This window comes from Prunus persica, chromosome G3 (assembly GCF_000346465.2).
Source record: "Prunus persica cultivar Lovell chromosome G3, Prunus_persica_NCBIv2, whole genome shotgun sequence".
NCBI lineage: Eukaryota > Viridiplantae > Streptophyta > Magnoliopsida > Rosales > Rosaceae > Prunus > Prunus persica.
This window is the reverse complement of record NC_034011.1, coordinates 23,449,970-23,461,220: the sequence shown is the minus strand read 5'-3', so window position 1 is coordinate 23,461,220 and position 11,251 is coordinate 23,449,970. Positions and strand designations below refer to the sequence as shown.

The window sequence follows — 11,251 nt, the reverse complement described above, 5'->3', positions numbered from 1 at the left end:
ATACACCACCTTGCCCTTGGCCAAAATTTGTGTTGATCAGGGAAACAAAGAAAAACTGTATTAAACAGAAATGCAACATCCTGTCGGAACATTTATATTATGAAAATCCTTTATTTCGTTCAATATTTGGTTAATTAGCTTAAGCAACACAAAACCAAAAACCTTTATATCTAAATCTAATCACATGGATTGCCTAAAAAATTTGCGTTCTTCACAGGTCTTGTCAGAAGCATGCTATCCAGTTAGCTACTGTTGCAACACTGATGGCATACACACTATTAGCAAATTCTTCTTAGGACAAACACTAACGCACCTTCAGATTAATACAGTTCAAAATGTTTGAGATTGCACCTTATATTAAGTATTAATATAAAAAAATTATTAATTCACATTGGAAACATCCATACTTAAATGCAGTCATTGTATTTTAATTTCTATTTTGTTCAAAAAGAAAATCCTTTTTAATTTCACATTTCTTCATCACTTCACTTGTCGTGGACAAGTATACTTTGTTGCCCAGCTCATAATTCCCACCCCTTATTTTTTCACCATAAAAATACTCAATTCAGAAGCTCAAGCTAATGGAGGCAATGGCTATGAGTAATCGTCATAAACTCAATACTTTGGATGACCATGAATTTGAAGATTGCTATGGGTACATCACACAAGCGTACTGTTGGGTAGCCATGCATCTGCGTACTCAGATCGATGAGAGTGAACAAAACCAACTGTAACTGAGAGAGAGAGAGAGAGAGAGAGAGAGAGAGAGAGAGAGAGAGAGAGAGAGAGAGAGACATGAGGTAGTTAAAACAATCAGCCCAGACGAAAGAGATACAAACTTCGATACAAACAATGTGGAAATGGCGGAGCTCAGTCCAGCGATAAAATATGCACTGGCTACTGCTGCTGCTACATAAGAATATCTAGCATTGTCGTACAAAAATAAGAAACAGCCCAATATTGTCCTGAATCCTAAAAAAAATAAGAAAAAGAAAAGTGAGGGTAAACAAAAACCCTATCCCTCCGCCTCAAATACTTCCATAGTTCTAACTACACTTAAATCGATAATGCACAATACTACTACACATTAGAAAGCTAACAGCAAAGCTAAAGAAGTTGATGCAGTCAAGTTCCAACTGAAGCCACCCCTACTGGAAACAAGTCTTTGTTATTATGTTGTGAAGAAGGTCCATAGCTTCTTTCCTATTGAGGCTTCACCAGGATGTTCAGACTCTTCATCGTCATCATCTTCTTCAATGGGAGTACCATTCTGGGATTCACTCCTGTACTCGTCTCCATCAACATACTCTTGACCACCTTCTGTTGAACCATTCACCTCTTCACTAACTGCCGTATTCTCTTCCAGATTTTTTATTGCATCTGCTTCACCATCTTGAGTGTCTCCAAGAGTCCCACACTGAGCACAAAGTAAAAAAGAGAAATCACATCAGAAAAATATTTTGAAGAACCAGCTTCTGACTTCTTGAAAGATATAAAAACATGTGAGGACAGGGCAGCTCTTAACATGTTTTCTTAGACATCATTCACTCCTAAAGATAAATACTGGCAGACCAACTTCTCAGTAACATATTGAACTTGTGTAGTAGAAATTGATTCTAATCCATAAAACAAATAGAAAGGCCTCATTCACACCCACACACACACACCCCTACATCCTATCTAGTGAAATTTTAATGGGCTAGTGAAGATGCCTACACTCACCCGCACAAAGTGTGTGCTTCCACCATTCTCGCTACCAACTCCTATTGAAGTAGCAGGAGCAGCTTTAGAGTAGTGCTCAGTAGCTCTAGCATTATCGACCTCTTCCTCGTTATCTTTGACAAGGTCACGCGATGCACTTGCAGCAGCAACTGTAACTCCACTGATCACATAACGTGTAAACTTACAAATTAGGTTCATGGAATGACCACCATAGAATGGCAACAGGATCATAAGTTTTATCCCTTTCATGATGCTAAAAAATAACTTTTACATCCATTATCTGATAAAGTGCTCTAGAAATAATTCTTAATTGTAGTAGCTTTATTCCAACCTAAAACAAATGATATTTCAATTCAAGAAACTGCAATGCATTCCAATGTTTTTCAATGGTACTTAAGATATAACAATTTAAATACTTACGTTTTGGGTCGCCGTAGATTGTATCGACTTTCCCCTGGAGCTTGCTCAGCTGGAATAACTTTTTCTCGCCTCTTCTTGCGCTGGGCACCCATGACACTGTCAGAACGTCCTTCACTATCATCCCCACCACTCACAGCGATTTGAGATGTCTGAGCACGGCCACGCTTCCGTCCATTTCTAGCTGATCTTTTATCAGCAAGACTAGAACCACCATGGCTTTCAGTATGCATATCAACAGAATCCTCAGCAGTCCCATTTGCATACTCACTGTCATTTGTTTCAAAAGCCTCCCCAAGTATAGCCTTAGCATCTTTAACAACTGCTTTCACAGAGCGAGTTCTCTTAACTGCAGGCCTGCCTCTCCTGCCTCCTCTCCTACTTGGCTTTTGGCAACCACCCTTCAAATCAGAAGGCTGAGAATCTTCTGGAAGATCAGGTGCCTCACTATTCATGTTGCTATGTTCATCGGGTGAAGGATATTGAACAGCTTCAACCTCTCTGATTCTGTTGTCGGATTGAACCCTCTGGACATCAAAAGAATCACTTGCAACTCCAAAAGATAGTTCAGCCTCATTTTCAATGCCACATCCTCTTTTGGATGCCTCTACATTTTGCTCACCAGAGAATGGTGCTTCATTTGCCAAATTTTGAGGAGAGCCAAACTCAATCTTTTTCCCTGGTGAGAGATTAAATATCTTTGAAGTGCATTTACGGAGCCAAGAGATGGTACCACCAGAAACTGGAGATCTCGAATCAATACCAAGAGATATCTCATTATTTTGTCTCTGAGCCAGATTTTCATTGAAACCTCCCTTTAAATAGTCATCACCCAGTCTTGGTGGGGGAATAACCTCTGCGTTTTCAATTTCAGCTAAAGGTCGTAGATTAGAAAGCACAAACTCAGAGATCATTTCACCACAGTTTGTGCAACTCTTGAATTTCTCAATAAACGAAATAAAGGATTCTCTCTCCTTAATAAATTGTTCCCGTTGGTCTCTCAATTTCTGGCTAAGGTCAAGAAGTTCATCAATGTCTTTTCTTATTTCAATGTGTTGCCTTTCAAGATGCTCCTTATTTGCATCAGCTTCTTCTCTTTCTTTTTCTATTTTAAGTCTTTCGACTTTAATTTCTTCCATTTCTCTTCTAGCTACCTCTCTCAAGTAATTAACATTGTCTAGTTCTCTTTCTCTTTCTTCTGCAAAAGACTTCTCTCTTTCACGCAAGGGTTTCTCCATCTCCTCCAACCGATTCTGCATATCAATTTCAAGTTCTCTTTTCCGTGTTTCCAATTCATGAAGCATTTGGCTTCTCTCACTTTGAGCTTTCTCATCTAATACTGACTTCTCATGCTCCATATGGGCTTCAAATGATTCCTTGGCCAATTTGAGATCATCTTGCTCCCTTTGTATGTGGTCCTGAGCCATCACCTTTTCACTTTTCAACCTTTCTTCTTCAACGTGTTTCCATTTTTCTACTTCTTCCTTCTGTTCATTTACATTCTTCAGCTCTTTCTCAATCTCTGCTCTTTTGTCATCCAGCTCTTCCCACTCTCTCTCAAAAAGCTCCTTTTGCTGCTTCAAGTCTTCAGCTTCCTTCAGAAGCAGTTCTTTCTGTTGCATGTACTTGTCAATTTCCTGTTTTAACTCTGACTGTAGCCGGTGATACTCTGACTTCTCCTCTTCACTTACTTTCAGTCGATCCTTCTCCTCACTAATCTTCTGTAGCTGTTCTTCATTATTAGCCCTAATCTTCTCAACTTCAGCCAAAAGCCTAACCAAATCCTCTTTATCAGCAATTAGTTGTTTCTTCTCGCTTTCCAAATCCTTCTCCTCAGATTTAATGGACTTCTCCTTTTCCTTCAAGGATTTCATTTTTGATTCAAAGTCCTTCTCTTTTTCCCTGACCTTTTCCCCTTTCTTTTCCAATGCCTGCTCCCGTTTTGCAACTTTCTCCTCCATGTGATTGATTTCAGATTCCTTCTTCTCCACATCAACCAGCCTGTTTCTCAATTCATCATCCAAGGATTTTCTCTTTTGATCAATTTCCAACTCAAATTCACATTTCTTTGCATCCAAAATGGCGTTGTGTTCATCAATAATCTTCTGGAGCTCAACCTGTGGGTCCCATGAAAAAGAAAAGAGTCAGGAGCATGACAATGATAATAGAATGATGAATTCACTCTGGATACCAAGCCATTCTTTAACAAAATAAGGAGATCAGATCCACAAAGGGGGAAACAAACAGGAAATAGACTTTAAACAGATTGAATAAAACAAAGAGTGTAAAGAAGAAAAGAAAAGAAAGTTTATCTCCCCACCCCCCCAAAAAAAAAACTCCCAGACATAAGAGTTTTAAACCATCTTGAATACCAAATACATTGACACAGCTACTTTTGTGACCAAATTAAACCTACATCAGGCATAGACTTGTACGCGACAATTCATACCCCTAACAAGTTTCCAGATGTTAGTTGTAAGTTAACTTAACGCCATACAGCATCATTGCATAAGGTTCAAATTGCTTTCAATGTGTCTCTCTATCAACAGTGATATAGGCCTCACCCTTTCTCTAGCATTGAGCTTTTCTTCCAAAGCAAGTAACTCCTTCTCCTTCATCTCTAGGTTTATTCTCATAGTATCATATTCCTGCACATAAAAGAAACTTACTTAAACAAATGAATTATGAGAAATCCAAAAACAGCTCCCCATAAAACACTACTCGCCTTTTCTTTCAAAGTCAGATTCGCTAGCCTGCTGCTTATATCATCTTCTTTCCTTTTCAATGTCTCATTAGTTGCATCGATCTTCTTCTGAGCATCTTCCAGGTCCTTCTCTTTCTGCTTAAAAATCCTATCATTCTCATTTGCCCTCTCTTCTCTTTGGTTGAGAATTCTTTGACCCTTTGCTAGCCTCTCTTCTCCCTCTTGCAGTTTCCTTTCCCATTCTAGCAAGTCCTCCCTCCGCTTAGACAAAGAATTCTCATGTGCTTCCTGTCTGAGAAAAGTCAAACCAGCTACATTAAAACAAGAAACAACTTTCATATTTAAGATGTATAGATTGCAAACAAGTTGATTCCACCCTCCTGAAAAGGGAAGAAAAGAGGATGCGTTGACAAAGCAAACATATTAGACAACAACAAAAGGAAAATATCAAGGGGCTTCATCATACTCTGAATTGAAGGATAACCGATCTCTTCGAAGTGCACTTTCTCGATCCTCCAAGTCTTTTGATTTCCTCTCAAACTCTGAACTTTTCCGGCTCACCTCAGCTAGCTTGGCATCGGCAGCACGCGACTTTGCCTCTAGCTCCAATGATTTCTCTTCTATGCTAGCAACCAAAGCATTTGCCTCGGCCAACTTTGAATCAGCAGTAAACTTAATTTCTGCATTTTCTGAACGAATCTCATGCAAAGCTTTCTCTAGCTGCATAAGAAATGTACCACATATTAGCAAATTCAACCACAATCAGCTTTCAAGTTAATAACATAGATTGCCAACAATAACCAACAAACCAAAAGCTTTAAAATTTATCACATTCAAAAAATAAAGAATTAAAAGGCTGGTTTTCATCTAACTAAAGAAAATTGTTTAAACGCATATATTTAAAACCACATGGAGTGACTAAACTAGAACACAAAAAGGAAACTCATATATACATATACAAGAACATTTAAACTACAAAAGAAAATGACAAATAAGGCTTTATTGATAACATCCACTTTATTTGGTTGTACAATTCTTTAGGAATTTATACTTTGCCAGATCATAGTCAGACAAAGGCAAAGTAGAAATTCCAAGAATTGTACACGAACAAATAAAGTGGATGTTATACAAGGCTTTCCACAAATTGAGAGCTGTCCGTTAAATAGTCTGGGGAGAGAGAGAGAGAGAGAGAGAGAGAGAGAGAGAGAGAGTTAAATCTTACATCATGCACACACTGCTTCTCAACCCCCAAGGCCTTCCTCAAATTCTCCTCTCGCTTTTCAATCTCAGATATTGCAATCAAATGAGCTGCTTGTTCTCTTCTGACAGCATCTTTTGCTTCTGTTAATGACTGCCTGAGTTCTTCATGCCTAGAAGTCCACTCCTTTTTCTCAATCAAGAGCAGCCCCATATTGTATTGGTATTCAAAAAGCTGGACACAGTAGCAGTTAGTCAATCAAAAATAATTTTTAACAAAAACGCCTATCTAAAACAGGAATATGGACTAGAAGCTTACAAATTGTGCCAATCCAAATAATTTATTGTTAAGTCTATACATAGAGAGTGGATAATGAGCTAAAGCACTTTACAACTACAAACTCTATATCTACATCACTCAGATATCAGAAGGCAACCAAAAAGAAAGAGGATTTATGAACAAGTAGACTACTGTCACAATGATAAAAGTAATACACAGGTTTTTACTTATTTCTTTATACTCCTTAACCTACTCCCAATGTTTTCCCAATATAGTATACATTCAATTTTTAAAACAAATCAAGATTATTCCATTAAGATTTAATCAGATAGTACCAAACCTTGACTCAAATTTTAACAAACTCCTTTTCTTACTCTTTTAAGCTTAGCATCTACCGACACCAAAATCATCTTAAAACCAATTGGTATTTACGGAAATACTAATAATACAAACTACCCAACCGTTGAGACTTAGGAGGTGGTGTTATTTTTTTAATGCTACTAACTAGCACTGTAACGACACAGCAGCACTTCCGAGATGTTAATTTTAATACTAGTTTTGCAAAACCCTATTGAAGTTGACTTGGGAATTTCTCCTGCAGATGATGGATAAACGACTAAAATTTTAGGTTGCCATCAAATCATAGAGATGAAATCAAAATGCATAATCAAAAGGATATTTATGTTACTGACTCTATGCAAGACAATTCTCCTAATCACAAATGCCCATGCCACGAAAAAGAATAAATTCGAATACTTTCTCACTGCCCGATACTATGCACAACTTGAACGCCTTCCCCATTACCCCAAAAAAAAAAAAAAAGCAAACGAAAGAATATCCACATACTTGAAACTATTAGAACCAAACATCATAAGATTCAAAATACACTCCACCAACCTCATTTTCGAGCTCTGAAACCCTCTGAGCCAACTCTTCGCGGTCGGTGGCCCCCTCGCCAGACTCCACCTGCATATTCCCACCATTCTCAAGCACTGAACCCGAAGCCGGCGTCCTGGGTTCAAACAAGGAGAGACCTTTCCCCTTCGCAACGACACCATCCCCAGAGTTGAAGTTCGGAGTCCCGGATTTCATGTTCGAGCCCGACCCAGTTCCGGTCTTCTCAGCCCCAGTTTTGGGTGTGAGAGACCAACCCGACCACCGCTGCGGCGTAAACATCAAAAAACTCTCCACAACAATAATCCCAGAATGACAGATCGTAACTTCAACTTCATAAGCACATGCACGCCAAAGCCAAGTGAGCGATTCGACAAACCCCTAAAATTCAGAAACTGAACCAACTTTCCTCCAGAGAAAAACCCTAATTAAAGCAACGAAAGAGCGTTCAAGAGTGAAAACCCTACCCTGGAACGATCGGAATTCCGAAATTCCGGCGAATTGAAGTTCGGAATTCGGACGAAAAACAAGAACTTCTACTCAGTAACCAGTGTCTCTCTATCTGCTTTCAGTCTTTTAGCAGAATCCCTAGTCCGGACGTGAACGGAATTCCCAAATTCCGACGAATAGGAGATTTCAAGTCCGGTAACCTCTTGAAGCACACAGAGACACACACTCTCTCTCTGCAGCCACCTTTGTGTGCTTTGCGCGGATCACTCACGTTCCTTCTTTTTTTATTTATGGGCCCGCCAGGAATTTCATCTCTTAAAATTATCATTTTACCCTTCGTTTTCCTGTGGTTCAATGCGCCACCTCTAGGGTAGTTTCGGAATTTAAACTGGTAGCCTTTATAGAATGAAACGTGGGTGCTCGGTTGTGTTATTAGTTATGACGAATTTGCCCATGGTTGGTAGTGTCCGTTTGGGTGGGTAAAATGGATAAATTGGCAGAGAGGCAGGGGTATTTCGATAAAGTGGGCATGTTCTTATGTTTCCGAGAATATACCATGTACCGAGATGCCACGGTGTTAGAGAGCTGTTAAGTTGGGAAGAAGGGGATTGGGTCTTGAAGATAAGCATTGCTTTGTCGCATGTGGCTTTTGGTCATCATCACGACTCACTCTCTATAAAAGTAAAATAAAAATGTTTCAAAATAGTATGTTATTCATTCTGAGTCTGGATCCCTCTTTTTTTCTTTTTTTCTTTTTTTTGGGGGTGTTCACTTCACGTTGTGTTTTATGACATTCATTTGATGACTAAATTTTTATTATTTTACCTATGTCATTTCTTAAGAAATGTTTAGAGCAACTATAGTAGACTCAATATCCTACAAAATAATTTCGTATTAGCTAGGTGGATGCTAATATAGGCTAATGTAGGATATTGTGTCCTAATTGAGAGCTTACATGCCAAAATTAAAGCTTTTATGTGGAATTTAATGTTGGCGTGACTTGTGGATATTGACTTACTTTCCTTACACATCAAGAATTCCTATTATAATTGTAATTGATTTACTTTAATTCTTGATTTCCTACTGTAAATAGACTTAGGAATTTATTATTTACTTGCCCATTCAGGTTTCGTTGTATTATAAATATAACCTCCTACAAAGGAGAAGAATACACAGAAAATTCCCACGAACAAATATTCTCTCATAGTTTTCATATTTTAACATGGTATCAAAGCGGCGATCTTGGAATTGCTAACTCTAGTTTCAAACCCCCGCCGCTCCTATGGGGGTTGATGATTTTTTTCAACCCTCATGGAGGTAGCACCACCGACTCCTTTTCTTATTCTCAACCAACCATCGTTGAGTTGAGTGCCCAGATGGCTCCACCCCTACAGATGCAGACTTTGACACCAAACCCGATCTAGAATTAGGATCATCTTTCGACGACCCCGACCCCGACTATGACGACGACGACCCCGACCCCGACTCCAAAGACGACCTCGACCCCCACTCCGATGATGACCCCAACCCCGAATTTGTCTCTGATTCAGACCCTGATCTCGATTTCGACTCCGACTCCGGCCCCGACTCAGGCTCAAATTCCGATCCAAATTCCTACTCAACATGTATCATATGCATCTTCCGCTGCACAGATTATGACTTCTAGACTAACGACCCAGACACATGGACCAAATTGCGCATATTGTAGTGATCTGACACACACTTGTGAGACTTGTTTTAAATCGCATGGCTACCCCGATTGGTGGGCTACTCTTACAGATCGAGGACAATGCAATATGACCAGTAATGGTACTGGTTATGGATTCCATACTTTCCGATAAGATTGATTCCAAAAACTGGATAATTGATTCTGGTGCAACTGATCATATGACGTTTGACCCTGATGATTTTCTGAATACTACACAACCTCGACGAACCTGTATTGCAAATGCCAATGGTGTTACTTATCCTGTGACAGGGGCTGGCACTGTTGCACTCTCATCCTCTCTCACCCTGTCTAATACTTTACTTGTTCCATCTTTATCCACTAAATTGTTGTCAGTTAGTCAGCTTACTGAACAATTGAATTGTTGTGTACTCATTTACCCGAGTTTTTGTTTGCTTCAGGATATTCACACTAAGGAGATTCTTGGTCGTGGTACTAAGAGAGGGGGGCTATATTATGTCGATGACTTCAGTCCCGGCGTGGCTAACAGTGTGACACATCCCTTTGATAGCAAACAAAAGCAAATCTGGTTGTGGCATCGTCGATTGGGACATCCGTCTTTTAGTTATATGAAGCATCTTATACCAGATTTATTCTCATATTTCAAAGACTCCGACTTCACATGTGATACTTGTATTTTGGCCAAGAGTCACCGTGTGCCCTACCCGTTGAGTACGAACAAGTGTACTACTCCATTTACGTTAATTCACTCTGATGTCTGGGGACCTTCGCCTATCACTGCTCCTTCTAGTGTTCGATGGTTTGTCACATTCATCGATGATTGTACACAGATGACATGGCTTTATTTGTTGAAGAATAAAAACGAAGTGTTTTTCCGTTTTCAGTCCTTCCACAAACAGATGAAAACTCAGTTTAATGCTCAAATCCAGATTCTTCGCTCAGACAATGGTGGAGAATTTGTCAATCATGACTTTCAGACTTACTTCCAACAACACGGAATTATCCATGAGATGACTTGTCCTCAAACACCACAACAAAATGGTGTTGCTGAACGAAAGAATCGACATCTTCTTGAAACCGCCCGAGCACTTTTGATTGGCGCTCATGTTCCTCGCCATCACTAGGATGATGCTATTGTCACTGCAGTTCACCTGATCAACCGCATGCCTTCTGGTGTATTAACCTTTAAAACTCCCTTACAGGTGCTTGCGCAACACAGACCTCTGCCCTCTGTTTTGGCACTCACACCCCGAATCTTTGGATGTGTGGCTTTCGTTCATCTCCACAAAAATCAACGTAGCAAACTTAATCCCTGTGCGCTTCGTTGTGTTTTTGTGGGTTATGCCACTCATCAGAAAGGTTACCGCTGTTATCACCCTCCTACCCAACGAACCTATGTCACTTTGGATGTGACCTTTCTGGAATCTGAGCTGTTCTTTCATGACCCATCATCCAATTCTGCGCTTCAGGGGGAGATACGAAGTGAAGAGCAGAATTGGAGCAACTTGGAAAACAAAGAAATTCTCCTATGTACACAAATGATTGATCATCCTGAGTCTAGAGCACGAGATTACTCTCTGTTGAAAAGCGACCAATCGCCCATTCATAGCGATCAATTGCCTGACCCACCTGATCCATGCGAAGATATTTCTGATCCAAGTCTCACACCTACAGACAATACAAAACGACAAGATGAAGACCCCCTTCTAACTCAACAGTACCAACAGACTAATCTCATGAGAATATCCTTGAGGTAACTACTCCTACTAGACTTGTGCATTTAGATGATAAAACTATTGGATATCAATTACCTTTCAGACAAAATCGTGGGAAGCCACCAAACCGTTATTCACCTGATATTGGCAAGACATCCAAGTATCCAATTGCAAATCATGTATCC

General features: G+C 39.7%; 1 protein-coding gene across 1 annotated transcript; it reads right to left on the bottom strand.

Annotated features, from left to right (window-relative positions):
* Window positions 797–7,920, bottom strand: LOC18784255 (protein CROWDED NUCLEI 1). Its single transcript, XM_020560887.1, has 8 exons — window positions 7,218–7,920; window positions 6,066–6,275; window positions 5,310–5,563; window positions 4,865–5,135; window positions 4,704–4,787; window positions 2,143–4,256; window positions 1,723–1,882; window positions 797–1,417 (listed from the first exon to the last, which is right to left on the bottom strand). Exons 1-8 carry the CDS (start codon window positions 7,494–7,496, stop codon window positions 1,172–1,174), a joined length of 3,618 nt encoding a protein of 1,205 aa, XP_020416476.1. The 5' UTR covers window positions 7,497–7,920; the 3' UTR covers window positions 797–1,171.